Source organism: Grus americana, chromosome 7 (assembly GCF_028858705.1).
Source record: "Grus americana isolate bGruAme1 chromosome 7, bGruAme1.mat, whole genome shotgun sequence".
NCBI classification, from domain to species: Eukaryota; Metazoa; Chordata; class Aves; order Gruiformes; family Gruidae; genus Grus; species Grus americana.
The window spans coordinates 825,492-846,385 of NC_072858.1; the positions used below are offsets into that span (position 1 = coordinate 825,492).

Here is a 20,894-nt window from a genome sequence, read left to right on the forward strand (position 1 = left end):
CCGTCTGCCAGCTGGTTTGCACACTTAGGGAAGGGCCAGGACTGTTTTCACGCAACAAGCGTGAGCCCTGTGGTGTCCCTCTCCCCGCTTTCCTTTGCTGTGGCTGGCGAGACGATGCCGCAGAGGCAGCCGTGTCCCGGCATCCTTGGGCACCTTCGGCCGGGCACCTCCCGGCAGCCCTTGGCCGCGCTGCTTGGCTGCGGGGTGCCCTCGCCCTCAATTTTAGCACTGCGCCGTTTTCTGCTGCCCATAAATTGCGCACGCATTTAAGACCAATATGCTGCATTGCACATTCTGTTTTGGGTTGGACTGGGCAATTGTTGGCTTTGAATTTTACTGTTTTTTAAATAGTACTGCCATTCTGCTAGGAAGCGAGAGGTTCACCCCCGCTCCAAGCACGGGCACGGGGCTCGGGGCTCCTCCAGCGCGGCCGCGGTGCCTCACTGCCGCAGAGCCAGCCGGGAGCCGCCGAGCCGGCAGTCAAGGGCACGAAGCGTCTCCCCGGTCCCCTTCGCCTGTGCGTGCCTGACCCAGAGCCTGCAGGAAAGCTGTCCAAAGAAATTAGGGCCAACCAGAGACCGTGTTTGTGCCCCGGGTGGTTTCGTTTCCCGGAGGCTCTGGCTGCGTTAGCAGGCGGCTGACTCCGCTCAGCATCTCCTGGCACCGGCAGAACTGCAGAAACGGCCTCAGCCCCGTTCCGTGCACGAGGCCGGGGCGATCGCACGGCCGTGCCGGCTCCGCGCCTGGCAGCTCACTGACGGAGGAAATAAATGCAAAGCCCCCACCACAGGGAAAGGGGCAGCGGGATTTGAGCCCTCAGCTGGTGAGGGGGGTGGAGGGACCAGCCCAAACAGCCTCCGCAGGGCGACGCTGGGACAGGGGACGGCGTCCCTGGCTGCTGCTCGGGGTCCCCGCCGGCCCGAGGCACCTCTCACCCGTGAGCCTGGCTGTTGGAGACAGGGATGTTTCCAGAACAGAGATCGCGGAACTTCCCCTGCTAAGTGCTACCAAGCTGGGGGCACGGGGGGATCCCCGTCATCCTGTGGATGTCTGGGCAGTTGGTCACTGCCAGCAGACTGTAACTTTTCTCTTTCACATTCCTTTTGTGGTTTCCACTGCCATCACTAGTTAGAAAAAAAATAAATAGATGCTCATTAGTCTTGGTGCAATTGCAGGAAAAAACAGAAAACCAACAAATGAAATCAAATAATTTCTTTAAAATTAAATATAAAATATACAAACAAATACATTCCCATATATGTTTGATGCAGAAATTACTACAGGTCATTGCATTAAGCTATAAAATGTAGGTAAGATCAGATAATAAAAAGAAAACACCAAAAAAAAAAAAAATCTCTTCCTGGTTTAAATGTGTGAATTCAGAGAACAATGCATTCATTCATATTTAACTAGTGGGTCGCATAGGAGTGCACATAACGAGGTTTCATGCCCATGAGGCTTCGTGCCATCTTCGATCATCCCCACGCAAGCCCCGGCTGCGGGACGTGACTCTGGGCAGGTGGTCGGTCACCGCCACCCCACCGCCTTCCACCCCCGCCGTTTGCAGGACGACCATCCCTGCCACGGCTCGGCACGGCCCCGGCGCTTTCTGCAGCCTCCCCAGTCCCGTCAGCCACCAGAGAAAGGGTTATCAGCCCTGCAGACATCTTGGGAATTTACGACAGCACCGGACATTTTCATCAACGCTACGTATACAGAGCTGCAGAACGCTATGATTTCAGCTTTCAGCTATGGAGCAGCTGCTTGCTCCTCTTTCCACAACTCCTTTGGTCCCTTTCTTGCTCCCTGCTTTCAGCAGAGCTGGAAACCACAGGATGACATTGCCCGAGGAAAAGCTGCATCTCACAGACACGCGACAGCAGCTCTTGCTGCATCTGCGTCTGGCGGGCATCGGGAGTGGTGTTGACCTAGTGGGATGACCACCCTCATCGTATTTTAGCTTTAGTTGTAAACCGAAGGCTTTTGGCAGGCCGGCCGTGTGACACCGAACCTGATCGAGCAGCTCTGGGCAGGCGTGCCAGGCAGAAGGGTGAAGGGTGGGATTCCGCCTTCTTCCTACACGGCTGACGGTAATCCTCTTCTCATTGCCAAAGGGCAGTACAGTAACCTACGTGCCACAAATTGATTTTACAAACCTTCACGCATAAAAACCCAAAGGAAGAAAACAGAAAAATCTACTAAGATGGATCAACCACTTCTATAATTTTATGATTTCCAACAAACTTTATTCAAAGCAAGAAACAGAAAAGGAATGGCGAGCCATTCTGTTAGAGGTACATGCATAGCTTTGTGGCGTAGAGGTTCACCTTTACTGTACATACCTTTAAATATAATAAACGGGCTATAATAACCTTTATAAAAGAGTTTGTCATATGCAACTGGCCTTCAAACGAGCCTTGTTATTGGTTATAAGACTTACACTTGGTTCTTGAAAAACTGTATAAATAACCTTTAAAAAACAAGCCTAACAGAAAGACTGCAGCCCCCCGCACGTCTGCCACGGCACTGGGGTGCCAGGAGCAGCCAGCACCCATCCTGCCCCGGAATGCAGGGTGTCTGCACCGCCCCATCGACGCTGGGACCAGGGCAGGGACAGATGGACGCGCCGCCGTCCTGCACAGCCACGCTGGCTCTCGGGCACGGTGACGGTGAGTCCCGGAGCGTGGCCAGGGCTGCGCACGGAGATGGGCAGAGATCTGCTGGGGGAGGCTGCAAACGGAGGAGATGCAACTCACCGTGTTAAAACCATACAGATTCAGGAGTGTTTATCGGTTAGAAGTCCTTCGGTTAAAAGTCAAAAGTAGAAAGGGCAGTCGATGCTACTAGAAAGGAGCGCATTCCAGCCAAAACGCACCTTCACGTTCGTCCCGGCCACACGCCAGGCAGCAGCACGGCTGAGCGTGCTGCCACGGGGACGTCTAGATGCCCGCATGCACAAGGTAAGGGCTTTCCGCGTGGCTACTGAACAAATACAGACGGGGAGGGATGGAGATGGGAGCGCTACCTCTCGGGAGGGCTACTCTATTTTCTACCTACGAGAAGAAGGGGCTGGGGCAGCTGACAAATGCTCGATTTTCATCCTGACCTTGAGGGCGACCCACCGTCCCCTTCCCGGCTGGACGCGGCCCCGGAGGGACCCAAGCACGCCCTGGCAGCGGCTACGGCAGGGACAGACATGCCGGCACGCCGGTGGTGCGGGGGCAGAGCGCAGCCCCCGGGCTGCCCCGCTGGCATGGGGCCGTCAGGACAGCGAGGTGATGTTGGACCGTCCACCCGGCGGGGCGATGATTTTCTGAGCCGTGCGTCTGGCAATGTGGTCGTCTGCCTGCGAGCCTGGGGAAGAGGAGAGGCATGGGGTGTGCGGCCGCACGGTGCGTGAGTCCCGCGGCTTCAACTGCGCAAACCATGAAACGTTCCCTTTGTGGCAAAGACCAGTGTTCTCATTATCTATAATTTTGGACACTATATTATCACAGTACAGTTTGGAATGGCTTTATTTGCCTGAATGTCTTTATTTTTGATTGCTTCTCTCTGGAAAACATTGTAAGTGGTTTTCCTGTAAATAAACAGTTCCCATATAATAAAATGTGGGACCTTGTACAGTTATTAAACAATATGTGAGCCATCTGATTCCAACCAGCTAAGAAAACAAAATTACGAAAGTCATTTTATGGCAGAGCATTGACTCTCCAAGGTCCCTACAGCTGCCGGGCAGGTTTCTGCAGGACACTGAGCTAGGCGATGCTGAATCGCTGCCTGCTTACACAGACAGACTGACGAAATTATAATTTTGGTTCCTGAAAATGGAATTATTCGGCTAATCTCTACAAACCCAACCACTTCTAACCCCGACTCGCAGGGGACGCAGCCGGGGCTGAAGCCCTGACCCCCCGACAACCACGGCAGCGTCCCCACTGACCCGGGGCAGGGCTGCGGTGACACCCTCACCCTCACCTTCGGCCTCGGCCTCCACGGAGCCCGTACGCACGGCCACCTCGCAGCCCCCCGCCAGGCTTTGCCGTACACGTTCGTCAGCGCATTTACATAGATACTGCAAAACATTCTAGAGAGTTCTGTGCTGTGCTTAGTCCCCAGGCTGCTGCAACAGTAAGAACTGCTTTTCACTGACCAAAAATTACGTTCCTATTCCTCAGCTTCGCCCTGCCGCTCACACAAGCCCGGAACGCAAACCAGCCCCCGCACCCCCCGCCGCCTAGAGTCCCCGACCTTCGGGGGCCCCGGGGCCTACCAGACAAGCTGAACCCCGACTGATGGAGGTTGCGCACGGGAGGAGCCTGGGCTTTGCCCGCACAGGGCACCATCCTGGACGCTGAGGTGGGGGCCACGGCTTTGGTGTTGGCGAGGACGTCGTGGACCGGCCCGTCGTACAGCCCTCTGGGGACGCCGTGGACTTCGGCCAGCTACCAAGAGGGGGTAAGCAGAGGTGTAAGGCACGGATCTAAGCTGAGGTGAACAAGACCCAGACCCAGCGTACGGGTCACAGCCTGCGTCTGTGCTTAACCCCTTCCTGAGGGGGTCTGGGGACACCGCAGCCCCAAACAGACCACAGCAGACGCCTCCCCAGGGAGCGGGCGGCCCAGGCAGCACAGGCAGCCGGCGGCTCTTCCCACCCCAAAACCAAGCAGAGGACGCTGCCTGGACCCCGCGGGCAGAGGTCCTGTCCCCCCAGGAAAGGGGGCTCCGAGGGCAGCGCGCCCCAGCCCGTGTCACGTCCTCCTGTGGGGAGGATGCGCTCGGCCCTGGGAACCGAAGCTGTAACGACTTCGTTACCAGTGTTGCATCGCGGATTTCCTTAAGGCTGCTTCTCCTCCCAGGCGAAGCAGTGACAACCACGAGGCCAGAAGGGACTTGCTTTGAAGACAAAACGTGCTGGTTTTCAAATTAAAAAGGCACGGATTGATAGGTTATCAGGAAGTACGTAGCATTTTCTGCAGAAATGGTTCTCTCACGTGATCTTTGTCTGCATCTTGCTGAATGTCTTGTAAAGAAAACGTCCTGCTCGGTGTCTTCTGGCACTCTCTGACTGCAGCCAAAAGCTCCAGGTGACTCAGGGCTGGAGAGCCGGCCTGGGCAGGCTGACGGGGGTTTGCAAAGTGCCGAAGGCGCCTGCCTGAAGGCATCAACACCCCCCCCGCGGGGTGACACCAGATCACCGTCCCACCAGAGCAGGGACTTCAGCTCACTGTGCGTCAGGGTTTGTGGTTACCAAACTCCGTCCTTTATGATAAAAACATACGGCACGGAACGTCTGCTTCCACAACGGACAGAGATGCAGCTTGACTGCTAACAAGGAGCCCGGGCACCCCCTGCCCCAGCCGAGGGGACCAGACAGCCCTCCTGCCGTCTCTGTGTATGGAGGGGGATATGGGACGTGCCAGGGACACGGGGGAGGCCACCGCCAGCGCTGCCAGATGGAGCAGAGGTGGCTGCTCACCGCCAGGCAGTGCCGCAGGGGAGACCTGGCCTCCCGCAGGGACCTGGCAGGGTCCCATCCCCATCCCGCAGGGACCTGGCAGGGTCCCATCCCCATCCCCATCCCCATCCCGCAGGGACCTGGCAGGGTCCCATCCCCATCCCCATCCTGCCCTGACTCCAGAGGCACCCCCAGGCACCCCCAGGAGGGACCCCCAGGAGTCACCCACAGGCACCCCAGGAGCCGGGGGTTCCTGCCACAGCTGCCAGCACCACCGGTGCCTCCGCAGGTAATTTGGGGTTAACGATTTCTGCTCTACCTTCATCGACAATGCATAACAAAAATGTCAAAAATAACCATGGAGAAGAGGAGGAGGGCAGAGCTGTTAAGAAGCCTGTTATATATTTGCACATCTTCATAGCTCCTTAAAAAGCTGTGCCGGCACACTGAAGGATTTATCTTACTGTATTTCCAGTGAGGACCGACCGCTCCATCCACTACCCTTTGACAGATGCAAAGCAGATATCCGTAATACAGTAACATCAACTTTTCTAACACAGGTAGGAGAGGAATTCCTCCCTTCTACCTAAGTACAAACCAAGCAAAACCAGATTTGGTAGAAGTCATATATACTTTATATGCCTATTACAACTTTATAATAGGCAAAAAAATACTACTAAACTAGTATTGCTGGTTATAATACTAAAATAGGCATTACTGATTGATTAATGTGCCAAGCCACACACCAAAGCAGTTACATGACATTACAAATTTCCAAGGCCTAAGATTAAATAATATTAATAATATTCTCATTTCTGTTGCCTCTTCCATCAGGAAGCTTGCTATAGCAGCGATTGCAATACAATAATGCAGAGAGATTGCAATGAAATATGGGATTATGGCAAATAAAATTCTCCTTACCCTGTTTCTTGCCTTTATCCTTTTATAAACGAAATCAGGGAATGTCTTTCTAGGAATGAAGCGACCTGACCCCTGGGTGACAAACAGGTTTCCATCTTCAAGAACAACTTTTCCTTGACTTATGACCACGGTAGGAACCCCGTGGCACTCTGTCCCTTCAAATATGTTGTACTCCACGTTCTGGAAAGAACAAACCGAGATACTCAATATGGTTAAGATTTAAGAAGAGGAGGTGACAATCTAGCCAACTATACCCCCCCCCATTCTTGCACATTGCTTCTCGTGCACAATCAGCTGGACTTAACTACCCCTTTATGTTTCAAGTAGTAAGATTCATCTAACTGGATGAACTAAAGCAAACTGGAATGGAGAAACTAAATCCTCAGAACACCCAGCACTTGCCCAAAAGACGTGGAGCAAACTAGACTTTCACTGTACGCGGACCCTTAATTCTCTCTCAGCCCCAGAAGAGCCCTGCTTACGTTCTCCATTCGGGGACAGAGGTTCTTGTCATTTCTTCCAAGTCACTGCAAGTTTTCTACCAAAATAAGTACGGAAAGTCAGGTCTGTTTTCTGGGAAATGCAAAATCGTGCCCTTTCTTCAAATGCTCCCATTTCTATCACTAACGAACTATCCAAAAAAACCCCAACTTTACAGTGGAAAAAATGCAGCATTATAAAAAACCAAAAGTGAACTTTCTGGATGAAAACCTCCCCTATTCTTCTTTTATAAAGAAAAACACCTGAATATTTCAATCATAATGATAATTTTCTTCCATAAAAAACATTTTGGTGAAAATACCCACATGGGTCAAAATGTTTCTACATTAACTTCAACGAGCGCTGTCGCCAACACTCCTCACCCTCCCCTTTCCACTGCAGCCTTCCGTCTGAGGCTCACGTTGGGAATTAATCTGGGGACGCCCAGGGCCTGTAAAGCCACGGCTGAACTGCCGTGAAGATGCGCCCCAATGTGCCCCGAGTGACCGACCCCTACGGACAGCAGCGCTCGTGGAGCCGCGCGGGAAGGTGCTGATGCATTAAACTATACCAACAGTTTAATACTGCAACCCAGCGCAGCACTCACGTTTTTCTAGTCCACAGCAGACACATTGGTGTTAAAATGTCTGTACCAGACGCAGAGGGTCTCAGAGTAGTCACTGCTACTCAGAATCCCACCCTTCACAGTAACCAAAGGCTATTTCCATTCGCCTGTATTTTTAAAAGCAAACGCCAGGTCCCCATCACTTTGTCCACATAAACAGCTCCTCCCTCCTGAATGATCTGATCTTTCTGATCTGAAGAAAAATATTGCTCCACTGCTTTCTTCTGACTCCAAAACCACCTCAAGAAAATAATTTTTAAAATATTTTACCAGATTGTGGGTTTTTGCCGAGATGATTTTTGTAGCCTTGGGGTTCCACAAAACCAGGTCTGCGTCAGCGCCCACGGCGACGCGTCCCTTCCTGGGGTAGCAGTTGAAGATCTTGGCAGCATTGGTACTGGTCACCGCTACAAAATCGTTCTCGTCCATCTTCCCGGAGACCTGGGACAGCGAAGGGAGGAAGGACCGTCACCGGGGACGCACCCTGCTCCCCGCAGAGGCAGCAGCCCTGTCCCCACGGCTGGACCCCGCTCTCCCACCAGCAGGAAGAGCTCTCCCGCCAGGCACCGGGAGAAGAAATCGCAGGATCCAACCGTGCAGTGGGAGGATCCTCAGGGCTGCAATTACGGGGAAAAGGGAGACATGGGGGGGGCTGAGCCTTGTCCCTGTGGGGCAAGTAATACAATAGATGGGGTTTATTTTCCCCAGCCTCTGTGAGATTTAAGATCTCTGCAAAATAAGACTTTCACTGGTAGGCTCCAACTCCCTGTACAAGTGTGCCACGTCCACCAAAGACGGTTAAGTGTCTTTCCATGAAGAAAGACGGGAAGTGAACCCGAATACTGCCATTTCTCATCCTTATTTATTATCTTTGGACAAATTTTATTGACCTTGGAACAAAGCCTAGCTAAGACAGACACTTGGGGGTGGCTTGGTTCCCCAGCTCCTGGAAGCCCGCTCAGAGATGCCTGCTCTGCGGAGGCAGGTTAGAGCCTCTCAGGGACGCTCCTGGTGGGACTCGGTCCCACCGGCCAGAGGCTCGTGGCTCTCTCTTGGCAGCAGAGCTCCTCTGCCCGGCAGACACAGAGCGGCCACGGGAACTCATCCCCACCGGTGGGGCCTGGGGTGGCCGGGCAGCCGGCAGGCATGGCCACGGCCACGGCCACCAAGGGAGAGATGCCCTGTCCCCACCCGCCTCTCCAGGCTCCTGCGAGCGCCAGGGAAGAGGAACGTCACGTCTTACCCTTAGGAAAATTTGTTGGAGAGACTTTTGCTTGTGACTGCAGTTGAGAGCGGGGTGGATGGTCCCTGTACCGAAGCCTTTGAAGACACTTTGAAGGCATTCGAGTGTCACATTTTCTCTCATTAGCAAGTTCCTCTGAAGGAGCAGTCTAGACAATGTCACACCTCCTGGCTCGTTTGAATTAACGAGGCCGCTGACATCACCCAGCACAAGCACTGCGCACGCGCACTTGCACGCACAGCTGCACAAGGAACCAGCGTTACTTTAGTACCTACCACACACTTTTCCCAAATTATCGCCATCCGCTCTTCGATGCCGTTGGTTCCCTCGGGGATGAGGGTGAAGTTGTCCTTCCCCACTGCCTTCTGCGCGGTGGTGAAGGTGCAGTGAGCGCTGCCCGCAACCTGCAGGTCCCCGCTAGGCAAAGCAGAGCGGAGCAGGTCAGAGACGGCGCCTGACCCCGCAAGCAGCCTTCTGGGCACGAGCACCACCTCCCCGCCCTGAGACACCGCGGGGAGAGCCACCCCCCCCGAAAACTGCCCGTGGCACCAACGGCTTGTGCGCTCGTGCTCGCTCCGTTTGGTACACGGTGGTTTCGCTGACAGAGGCTGCAAAGGCAGGCGGCTCACGGCCCTTAAATCCCACGGGAAGCCGAGGGCGGTTCAGAGGCAATTTTTACAGGTACTCCGAGGCATCCCACTCGATTGATTTGTACCGGAACTGAGCACCGGAATCGTCTACGAGATGTAAACTGCAGCCTCACAAGCACTAACCTGGCCATCATCTTTACTGTTTAAGCCAACATTTTAATCTCTGTAGCTTCCTTTTGAACCTCAGATTATTTTAGGAAATGGTTCTCCAAGCAAGGTACTTTTAAAGCAAGGTTATGGTTAAATAAAACAAGACCCTGCTAAACCCGAATGTGCTACACCATCATATACTACAGCTGAAGGAACTGGACCCGCACCGGCAGGCAGGGCACGGCAGGGCAAGAGGAGAGCTGAGCGCGTGGAGGCTCGGTGAGCCCCAGAACATGCCTCCGGATTTGTGCCAAAGCTGTGCTAGACTGACCTATGCTTGTATTTCATTGCCTCCTTTAAGGAAATACTAAATGTATTGAGCTATCGTGATATGTAAGATATACTAACATGAAACACTTCTGTTAACAACTGTTTATCCTTCTAGAGAAAAAAATCACATTTCAGGGAATTCTAAGAAATGTTTATTTCTTCTTTATAATATATATTGGATGTAATTTTTTACAGTTATCTGGATCCATAAACATCTCTCATCCCATTTCAAAAACTCTTCCCACATTACTTCTGGACCCGATCTTTCTAACCCCACCCACAGCAAGCTGGAGCCAAGGCAGAGAGCTTTCCTGACCGGTGCCGCTCCGCCGGCTCCGTGGCCATCAATGCAGAAGATGCTCGGGCCGAGCTGCAGGCACCCCAGTTGCAAACCCTCCGCTGTGAGTGAACCCCCACTTCTACGGACTGCTTTCTGAAGGCAGCGGTGACAAATTTGGTGCGTATTTGCTGTGAAATGAGAAACCCTGGCTCGTGGCAAAGCTCCAGCCGTGACTAACAGCTTGACGGCTGCGTCTGTATGTCCCTGCCCGTCTGCCTGCTGGGCTGCCAGCGCCTGCCTGGTCCCTGCATGGCTCCGGGGATGCTCCTGCCGGCCCCGGGGCTTCGCTGCCTAACTCGATATGCTGAAACAACTCCACACCGCAACGTGCCCTAAAAGCTCCTGTTTTACACATCTTAAAATCTTGCAAACGCCCAACACTGCTTCCGATAAAATCTTTCTTTCTGCTTTAATGCTAACGCCACGCAGGAGGCTTTCCCCGGGACACGGCGAGGCAGAGCGGCAGTGGCCACCGTCCCTCCGGCGCTGGGGTGTCCTGGCCACCCTGCGGGACGCTGCGCCTCCCCCCGCTCCGGTTCTGGAGGGGGAACCAGGTAGCGTGAGCCTGATCTTTACAGGAAGAATCTGGTAACCCTTACCTGGCCTCATCAGAGCACAATTCGGACTCTTTCAAAGAGTCACCTGGTTCCTTGCTCAGCAATCACCCAGAGATTTATTCTTTTGATATGGAAAAGTGCAGCAATTCATAGGTTATTTCTCCCACTCTGATTATAATAGCAAGGGGAAAGGTGAATTGTGTGCAAGCCCTTGCCGTGCTGCTGCACCCCACGGTGCCCAGTGCAGACTGGGGGTGTCCCCGGGAGCAGTGACAGGTAGGGGTGTCCCCAGGGAGGCGAGGGGTTGCCAGCCCCGGGCCAGCCCCGCTCTGTGGGCAGTGCTGCTCCTGTAAACGACATTTGGGCGAACGCAGGCGGGACGCAGGCACAAGGGACGCGCTCAGGCATCCGCGCTGACACGGACTCACCAGGACAAGAGGGAGGTGAGGTGATCCGGCGTGGTGGGGTCCGGGCTGATGGGGGGAGACGTGACGAAGGCTGCAGCTTTGGCCCAGTTTTTACTCCAGTAGTGCGACCCGTCGGTGCCCAGGCTGGCGGCGATGGGTTCTCCGTACACAACCGTGCCTACGGAGCAATCAGTTAATGAGTGCAAACGTGCCGCGTGTCCTGCAGCCGCTTTTCACGCACTGCAGACAAATGCTGCGGTTTAACCATACAAGACAGTTTTGCTTATCCTCAGTGTTCCCACTCTTTCAGCTTTTTAAATTCACCTTAATCCTTTAGATTATCTCAGACAACCAGGAAACGCTGTCAAAACAGGTTTTGAATCTGTCTGTTTTCTCCTTAGACCAAACATACATTTGTAGCTACAGACCACCATGCCTCCTTTAAATCAGACCAGCGTCTCTCTGGCAGAGTCTCCTGGTTGGGGGCAGAGGTGGCTGTGGACCCCAGGGGTCCCTGGGCATGGCCTTCCGCCCTGCTCCCCAGGACCGCTTCCAGCTCTTCCCACTCTACCCCCAGTTTGAATTTGGAGCTTGCTCCAGATCTGTTTCTCATTTAGTCCATGACAAATGATGGCAAGTGAATTCTTTCCTTTCTTTCAGCTGCGCCTACTCAGATTCAGGTGTCCAAGTTTCAAGCACATCACCTCAAATCTTCCCAGCTCAGAGCAATTAGCTCTGGCACACCCTGCGAAGAAAAGCCACCACCAAGTTTTAGCACCCTTAAAATGTGAGAGAACTTGGGTGCTAACGAGCTCCTAAACCTTGCAGCTAGAACGATGTTCCTGGACATATTTAAACAGGCTCAATTAGAGTGCGAACGTGAAACAACGCTTTACCTTTTCTCTTTGCTTGAGCTAACACATCTGCTGCACCTCTGCTCATTACTTTGGTGACGTACAAGGGGCAGTTGGCTTGTTTCGCGATGGTAATCGCACGGTACACCGCCTCCGCTTCCACCTGCAGACACCAGAACAGGCAGAAAACGTCTCAGGGCAGCTCTGCCACAGCCGCAGCGGCTGTTCCAAACCCCGGGGTAGTTCTGCTGAAGGACTGGAGATGTTACCTCCTCGGGGCGGCTGAGGACGTGCCCTTCTGGCCCTGTAATCCCGAGTTCCAGCAGCCTCTTTTGCTCCTAGGCGGACAAAGACGAATGAAAAAGAGCAGTCAGTGACATGAACAGCCTGTCCGAGGCAACGTGGGACACAAAACGCCTTTCAGAAGCACCTGAAGGACGATGGAAATTCCTGAGTACAACTAAGCGACACCATTTATACCTGTGACGCTCCATAAACCGCTGCAGCTGCTTCCTAGTAGACCCACCTCATGCTGTGGAAGCATTTCTGGACTGGGACCTGCCGTGTCCCAGGGGTACCTTTGGACCTTCCCCGCGGGATTTTGAAGCCATCACTGCTCACTCTAAGGCTGTGCTAGATGTGGTGCATGGCTGCAGGAAAGGACCAGGTGTTTCCCCCAGACCTGAGGCTGCCTGAGCCCACGGGGACGCAGAGACGGGTGCCAGGACGTGAGGCTGTCAGCGGGGCGCAGCAGGAGCCACCTCTCCAGAGCTTCGCCCGGTGAGTCACGCAGCCACGGCCACGTGCGTTCCCCGGCCCTGGCGCACTTTGCCGTGCAGCAGCGGGGATGTGGCTCAGACGGAGGGCTGCTGCTGCTGCTGCTGCTGCTCCTGCTGCTCGCCCCCTCGCAGTTTTGGGGAGAGGCGGGGGGGGGGGGGGGCAGGTTTTGCACAGCCGCTGCCCCAGCACCGGGGCTGAAGCTGAGCAGCTCCACCTGGCTGCACCCATGTCCTCTCCCACCCGGCTCTGCTGCTCCGGCAGCACCAGCTCCCCCGAAGAGAGACGCACTCGGTCCCGCTGTCACAGCCTCACATCGCGATGGGCACCAATCGAGTCCCCGCAGGGACCCCGCGTTAGCTGGGACCCCACGGTGACAGAACCTGGAACGAACGCTGGGTTGCGCCCAGGTTACTCACGTTGCCTTTGAAAGCAGATGTCTAGCACACGCCTCAACCAGTTTCCTGTCTGTGTCGCTCTGTATCATGTAATGCTCCCACTGAGCCAGCATTAGGTGCAAGGACATTATTCAAGACTACGGACAAGATCTCGCAGGCTTTAAAGGATCCTGCTCTTAGCAGATGGTTATTTTTCCATCCACTGTACTCCTACTGCAGATATCCCCCGAGTTTGTCCCCAGGGCTCGAGTGTCATCACGCTGGCAGCTTACAGAAATACTTCTGAAGATACTGAACCGCTTGGGATCACGTTATGTCTCACAGCCAGCTGAAGACAAGGTTTCTCAGGTAAAAGCCCGAGGAGGTGGGAATTAGCCCTTGTCCTGTTTGTTCGAATAAGCCCATTTGAAGGATCGGGATCCTGCTTCCATTTGAAACTCTCCTCCCACACCAGACTGACACTTGCGTGACCATAAGCTAAACGGAACTGCAAGTCTAGTTTTATAATCTCATGGCAGTATGTATCTAAGACTTTCTTTTCTACAGGTAAAAAGGAAAAATAATGAACCTGACCCAAGTCTACAATACCAAGGAAGTTCCAAGTACTGGTTTTGGAGGTAACTACTGCCAAGCGTAATGTACGTTATTCCGGAAGATCCAAACCTGTGGTCCAGAGGGACCCTGGCAGGCTTGAGAGGTGGGCCCACGCGAACCGCGTGGAGTTCAACAAGAAACCTCTTTATTCTCTCAAGTACTCAAGACTTCTAAACAAGATAGATAATGTGATAAGGTGTCACTTCAGGCAGTCAGTCATCCTTTAAGAAGCCCCAAAACGTACTTGTTGGGAACCACTGACCAGTCCTTGTAAAGATTTCTGCGATGACACCCAAGTGTGTGCGAGGAGTTGGGAGGATGCTGCTGATTTTAGCAGGTGCCCCCGCTCCTCCTGGGCGACCTTCTGCCTGCACACGCTGCCGCCACAGGTCTCGGCTCAGCCCCTTCCCGCCAGGGCAATCAGCTCATCCCCGGAGCGCGGGCGGAGGCGCGGGGGCAGGACGCAGGACGCAGGAGCGCCGTCTCTGCGCTGCCCTGGCTGCTGCAAGGCTCGGAGCCCCACGCACCGACCGACCCCGGCTGCTCTGCTGCCAGGACACGAGCTCCACTCGGCGCTTGCCGGAGCTCTCGGAGGTGAGCGGCGGGGTGACGCCCTGCTGACAGCAGGCACTGGTGAGCGCTCGCTGGTTCTCTCCCCAAAGCAACGCGGGGCCGCAGCGGGCTGCTCCTCCTCCTCTCATCTGGAGCGGTCTCGACTGCGTTTGCAGCACCGGCTGAAGGCTAAAAGCCTGCTGGCGCTGCCCCACCTGCCACTAGACACTGCAGCCCAGCTGTTAAAGTCAGCACTTCGCCTTAAATCAAAGTTCTCTGGTCAACCTTTCATTTAAATGAGCATAAATACCGTACCTCATCGATGATGTCTCCGTTTTCAGCGTGCACTTGGGCAATGGCCCCCAGGTCTCGAATAATGCAGAATATTTCGTACATCTGCCAAGAGAGAGCGGGTTGCCCAGTATCAGGTAACTCACGGTTCACGCTCAGAGCGTGGGGACTCTTGCGAGACGCTGGCTGGCTGCATTACCTGGGCATCGGTGCACTGCAGTTTGTCTTTGTAGGCCATAAAAACCAGGAAGGAGTTCACACCTTGAGCAAAGAAAATTAAAAGCGTGTTTATTGTCACAGCTGAGAACTCAGCGATGTGGTGTGGCTGAGCAAGGGGGGTTTGAACTGGGGGGGGGCTGTGCAAGCTAGAAGCAAAGCCAGGTGAAGGGCTGAAGTGGGAAATGCCCCCACAAGAACTGGACCCCAAAGCCTGGGAGCCATAAAAGACAACACACCCCCATCTCTGGATGCACCAGAACACCACCACCCCCATCGCCCACCTCTGATTTTCGGTACTCTCTGCAACTTGACCCGAACCCACAGAATCAAAGGCACTGCTCCCCGTCTGAGTTCTCCCTCCAGAGGTGGTTTCAGTTTAGGGTTTATCCCCAACTCCTTTCTGGTAACTGTCTGTGAATTAGTGTATTAGCAATCACAGCCAAAGGAGGGAATCTTTAACATTAGAGCACTGTTATTTAGTGCACTTAGTAACCTGGAGAAAGAGATGGGCAGCGCTTTGCATACAGCACTGCACAGTCCTCATTGCTCTCTAACATAAAGGATGATTCATGAAGCACCGAGTCACAGCCCGAGAATCGCTACTGTATTTTATATGGATAGAGGCAACAACTAAGCCCACACTACAATCAAATTACAAATAAACTGCATTTCACGGGAGCATACACATGAAAAATATGCGGTATAAGCTTGGAATAGCTGCATTACTTCAGCCACTCCGCATTTTAATAGGAAATTCACTGCAAATTTCGATGTTAATTGACCAATTAAGCGCTTGCTTGCAAGACTGCAAATTACACTGAAGTCACTTAGCTCTACATTAGCATATCTGAAAGCAAAACGTAGCACCAAACATGGAAATAATTACTAATGAAATGCATGAATTCCTGCCGCACGGCCTGGTTTCCAGTAAGCCACGTCCAGCGGACACATCAGGATGTGCAGGAATTATAGGCACGAACGAAATCTCTAGGGAAAGGCTAAAGCTTAGTTTCATTCTATCAGCCCCGTCTTGAATGTGTGTATTTAAATCCTTCTCTGTACATCAGGCAGCCTGAACCAGGGGGCCCCATACCACTCCTTTAGTTTCCAAAATTCGTTTTCACGACCGGGCTGTACGTTGCCCAGAGGTGAGCACACGAGCAAGCTGTTGCGGTGCTAATCCGGTGTCAATCCCCCCGTCCGCACCGTTCTCCTAGGTGGCAAAAGTCGGGGAGTTCACACCTCAATCGCAAAGGAGCGAGGTCCCCACTTATCCCTGGGTAAGAGCATCGTAGCTGACGGTGACCTGCTAATGTGCCTGCACTGCAACCACCACGCTGCGGGGTTTTTGGTGGGTTATTGCCAGAACACCGCTCGTTCTGTCCGTACCCTTGTCCTTCACCAGGGCTTCCAGTTCCTCCTTCAGGCTGTCGTGCCAGCGAGGGATGTCGATGTGCAGGGAGTAGTCGCAGCAGGCCTGGCTGTCGGCGGTCCCGCGCCACTGCTCGTAGGCAGCCAGGAGGCCGGTCCCGGCGTCCGCGCAGACGTGGTCAACTGGGGAAACACTGCACAGCGTTAGCACGCGTGCCAAGGAAAGGGCGAGAGGAATACCTGGGGAGCGCAGCAGCCACCAGTGTTCTTGGCCAAGACTTTACTGCGGTGACAAGGAGACATTTTAATACTAATTCATTTTTATAGCATGGAATAAAGATGAAGGATAATAAATTTCCTAGGTGAAGTGAAACAAACGGAACAAACTAACTCCAAGTTACAGCTACCATTATCCCTTTTTTCCACACAGCCTACCTAGCACGACACCTGAGAGGCCGGTGACCAAAGCGTGTCCTTGCACACTTTTGCACATGGTGCAAATGCTCCCTTGGGCATTTTCCATGGGCAGTCACCCACAGCCCCTCAGCTACTGCACCTCCCCTCATCTTTGTTCCTATTCCCTACAGTATCGGCTCGAGATCGGTACAGATCTACGCCAGGACTTGCTGAGGCTGCTCTTTCAGTCACATACTACAGGGGCCTTGGGGCCAGAACAAGACAAAAACAGAAATCAAAATTATTTTACATTAACATAGAAATGGAACCCATGCTCACAGAGCTGAAAAACTCTTATAAAAACACAGTTGCAAAGCTATTAAAAACATATTAAAATGTTCTTAAAAGTTTGCTTCTATTTTATTCTCTTACGAAGCAAAGCAGGAGCAGCTATATACTTTTAACACATGTGTGTGGCAACGGAAGGAGGTTCAGAATGGCACATAATGCATTTTAATGAGCTTTATAGCGCTTTGATTTTGACAGCAAAAATTAACGTCTCTGCTATGAGGGTAAATAATCTCTGCAATGATAAAAGGCCCAATGTATTTTGCTAAAAAATGCTCTACTTAGAAGTCTGTTCGAATGCTGCTCCATCTTACTGATCATTGTGGTCCCTCCTGCCAGGGCTGCCTTCGTGCCTTGGTAGAAGTCATCAGCAGAGGTCATCCCCATGACGGGCATCTGCAGTCTGGTATGGACATCTATCCCCCCGGGCATCACGATCTGGCCATAGGCATCAATTGTCTTGGCACCACCAGGAACAATCAGGTTATCTCCAATTTGTCTGAAAATGACATGAAGATCTCCTGTTCGTTGGCATCGACTTTTAAATGAAGATGCAAAACCAACTTCTAAGTTCTGCTTGTGGCACGCACGCGTGTGCTGCCCACGCCTCCTCACACCGTGGGGCCGGGTTCTGCTGGGGAACCCATCCCACCCCTCCCGGCTCCGGCACTCGTTAGCGGCGTCGGGACACGCCAGGCCACCACCTGAGGGACCCCGCTCAGAGCAGAGAGCTGCTGAGGTCTCGGTGCCAGACTCTGGACACTTCTGACGTGCGCAGAGCTTAACCTGGCTCCTTACTCGTCTCCTGCCCAACTTAGAGCAGAGCGTCGACTGTCAGCACTTCGCACATCTTCCCAGCCACAAACGCACACTAATGTAGCTCTTTCTTGACAGTATTCTGAAAAGCTGTCCTCGTTTTTCAAAGAGGGAATATATTTCCAAGAGAAAAATGCCAGAAAGTACCCTTGTTCACATTCTGTGGCACTGTATCATGCTTGGAAATTACATTACCAAATATAAATGTTTAACTTACTTTATTAAACCATCTTCCACATAAATGTCTGCATAAAATGACTGATCATCGTTGACAATTTTTCCTCCTTTGATTAGAAGCTGGTCGCTCTAATGGAAAAAAAAAATCCACATTTTTTTCTAAGATTACTTTATTTAGATGCTACTTTACTCATTCTGAGCTTTCATTAAGTCTAGGACTTAATATTTTGCCCTTCAATCATTTCTTCCCTGTGAGGGTGCTGAGGCCCTGGCACAGGGTGCCCAGAGAAGCTGTGGCTGCCCCTGGCTCCCTGGCAGTGTTCAAGGCCAGGTTGGATGGGGCTTTGGGCAAGCTGGGCTGGTGGAGGGTGTCCCTGCCCATGGCAGGGGTGGCACTGGGTGGGCTGGGAGGTCCCTGCCCACCCACACCAGGCTGGGGTTCCGTGACTCTACGAAGTCTAGTGACTATCCAAACTATTCTACACCAAAGCCCAACTGTATTTTTGCAAAGGAAACCATATAAAATTGTCACTTGAGAGGAACATCGATCTCCTATGAAGCATGGTACAAGCCTGGGGTGTACAGGCAGCACAGCCTGACAGCTCTGGGTACCAGCAAGCCCCCCATTTCAGAGGCCTGAGCCCCACATCTCTGAGCAGAGCCGGCCGAAGGGAGCACGCTCCAGCCTTCGCTGCTCCTGCCCTGCCTTGCAGGAAGCACGCGGCCACCTCGAAGGCCCACCAGGAGCTCCTTCAGAGCAGGTTCAGAGACTGACCGAAGTTCTCAGCAATTTTAATAGGTCAGCAAGATAACATCCTGCAGCTCAGCCACGTGCCTGCCTCCTCCATCAGCCCCGGTGACAGAGACTTTTAAGTTCATCCTATTAACCTGGTAATTCATTGACATTCGTTAGTTTTCACAGCCTTGTCAGAGGCAGACAATGCCTCAAGGACTTTCCTCACTTCAAAGCAAGACACTGGTACAGTTGTCAGCTTTGCAGAATCTTTAACCAGAAAAATTAGAAAGCAGTGGCATTTATGTAAATGTGGAACTGCAGCCTAATTTAAGAGGATCCCTTTCCTGCTCGCTGGCGTTGCTACAAAAATTATTACCAAGGCTAAGATGGGCAACACAAAGAGCACGGCCTCCGCACAAAACCAACTGAGGGATGCAAGAGCACGTGGAGATGACTTACAATACAGCAATGTTGCTGATGCTAAAGAGCCCGGAAAACATTTTGGGGTCTTGTTTTAAAGAGCATCGCTGGCATATTAAAAATATTAAAGAATTGCATTGCGTTTTTTAAAGTATCGAGGCTTTTTCTGCATCTTTATTGTTTTCCCTTGTCCCACAAAATCAATCAAAAGAAGCTTCTGTGTTGGCTGCCCCACGGGAGAGCCCTACGGCCCCTCCCCTCCGGGCCCCATCTGAGGATCCCCCCCCCATCCTCAGCCCCCCGCTGTGCGCCCCAGCCCCGCACGCCCCGAGACCCGCTCCCGCGGCAGAGTAACGCAGCGCAGGCACCGCCGCGATGTTTTCAAGGGAACTCAGCCATGAGCCAGCAAAACCAGCGGGGAAAAAAAAAGCATCGCTGTCTCCAGATTCTTCCTCACTCCTGCTGAGAAGCCCTGGCACCAGGAGAAGGGAATCCCCTCCTACGCCCAGCCGGGCTGCTCCGGATCGGAACAGCAACAGCGGGGAGCGGAGCGCGGCGGCCGCCAGCAAAGCACGGCGCAAAGCCGGGCCGGGCCGGGGGGCTCGGGAACGACCCGGGCCGGGGGGCGGCCAGATGCCGGGCAGGGAACGTGGCAGGCAGATGCTTTCCCCCCCTCCCCCGCCAAGCCCCTTCCGCGAAAAAAGCGTTTCCGAAACACATTTTCCGTCCCAGCGCCCAAACCAAAGTTAGGGAGGCGGCGGGGCAGCCCCGCAGCCGCGGTGAGGGTCGCGCCTGCCTTTGTCCCCCGCGGGGCGGCCCGGTGGGCTTTGTCGGCGGGACCCGGCTGCGCCCCAGCAGCGGCAGACAAAGCGCCGGGGCCGCGGGCTCAGGCCGGGCCGCGGCCAACAAAGGGAGCGGCGGAGCCCGCGGGGCGGGGGGCTGCACAGCCCGCACCCCCTGCCTGGGAGGGGTGGCTGCTGCGGCAGCGCTGACCGCGGGGCGCCGAGACCGCCGGGCTCCGACCCCCGTTAGCGGATAAAACCACCCCGGCGTGTCCGGCCCCACGGGCGGCGGGGACCGCCCCGCTCGATCACCCGCGAGCCCCGGCCCCGCCGGACCGGCACCGGGTCGGAGCGGGCCCGCAGCCCCCGGGGCTCCCGCCGCCCGCGCCCCCGCAGGGGACCCCTCACCGTGATGCGGGGGATGCTCTTCTTGCCCTGGTGCGACATCTTCCCGCCGCACTCCGCCTGTGCGCGCGTGTGTTTGTGTGCGTGTCCGTGCCTGTGTGTGCACGTCCCTGCGTGCGTGCGCGCCCCCCGCCGCTGCCGCCGGCTCCCCCCGCCCGCCGCCGGCCCGGGGCCGCGCTCCCGGCGCTGCAGACAAAGCCGGCCCGGCGCGGAAAGGAGCGGGGTCGGCCGGGGTGGGTCCCGCAGCCCTAACCCCCCCCTCCGCGGGCCCGGCGGCGGGACGGGGCGCGCAGCCCCTGCCCGGTCCCGCTGCCGCCCGGAGCTGCCCTGCAGCCGCGGACAGGGGCCGTGGGGGCCGGTGAAAGTTGTGTGCCCCGAAGGAGAAGCGGCCGCTCACCGCCCCTCGGGCCGTCCCCTGCAAGCAGCCGGTCCGCCGGCCTCCTACCGGCCCCCTTACCGGGCGCGGGACTCCCGCGGGCCGGCGGCGCTGGGACGGGACGGGGCCCCCGCTCGCCCTCCCGGCGGGGTCTCGGCCAGAGGGGCTCCGCGTTCTGCCCGGGGCTCCGCAACCCGCGGGGAGAGAAGGGGCGAGGACCGCTGCTACCCACGGGGAGCTCCGGGCCGGGGCTGGCGGCTCCCCGCACCTGCCGGCTGGCTCCG

At 54.6% G+C, this 20,894-nt stretch overlaps 1 protein-coding gene across 1 annotated transcript; it reads right to left on the reverse strand.

Moving 5' to 3' along the window:
* Positions 1-2,296: 2,296 nt before the first annotated feature.
* DPYSL4 (dihydropyrimidinase like 4) lies at positions 2,297-20,353 on the reverse strand. The gene is made up of 14 exons (XM_054831143.1): positions 20,238-20,353; positions 17,932-18,020; positions 17,213-17,397; positions 16,173-16,337; positions 14,764-14,825; positions 14,589-14,669; positions 12,222-12,290; positions 11,995-12,115; positions 11,120-11,276; positions 9,000-9,141; positions 7,752-7,922; positions 6,377-6,556; positions 4,271-4,442; positions 2,297-3,354 (listed from the first exon to the last, which is right to left on the reverse strand). The coding sequence occupies exons 1-14, from the start codon at positions 20,274-20,276 to the stop codon at positions 3,263-3,265; spliced, it is 1,725 nt and encodes a 574-aa protein (XP_054687118.1). The 5' UTR covers positions 20,277-20,353; the 3' UTR covers positions 2,297-3,262.
* Positions 20,354-20,894: the final 541 nt, after the last annotated feature.

Excerpts from the sequence above, each read along its gene's own strand:
- DPYSL4 (XM_054831143.1), bottom strand. The coding sequence starts at position 20,276 with ATGTCGCACCAGGGCAAGAAGAGCATCCCCCGCATCACG. Across the intron at positions 14,826-16,172 it reads AGCCCTGGTGAAGGACAAGG|GTGTGAACTCCTTCCTGGTT; the intron begins GTACGGACAGAA and ends TCTTTGCTCAAG. Across the intron at positions 4,443-6,376 it reads GGATAAAGGCAAGAAACAGG|CTGGCCGAAGTCCACGGCGT; the intron begins GTAAGGAGAATT and ends CCCTCTTGGTAG.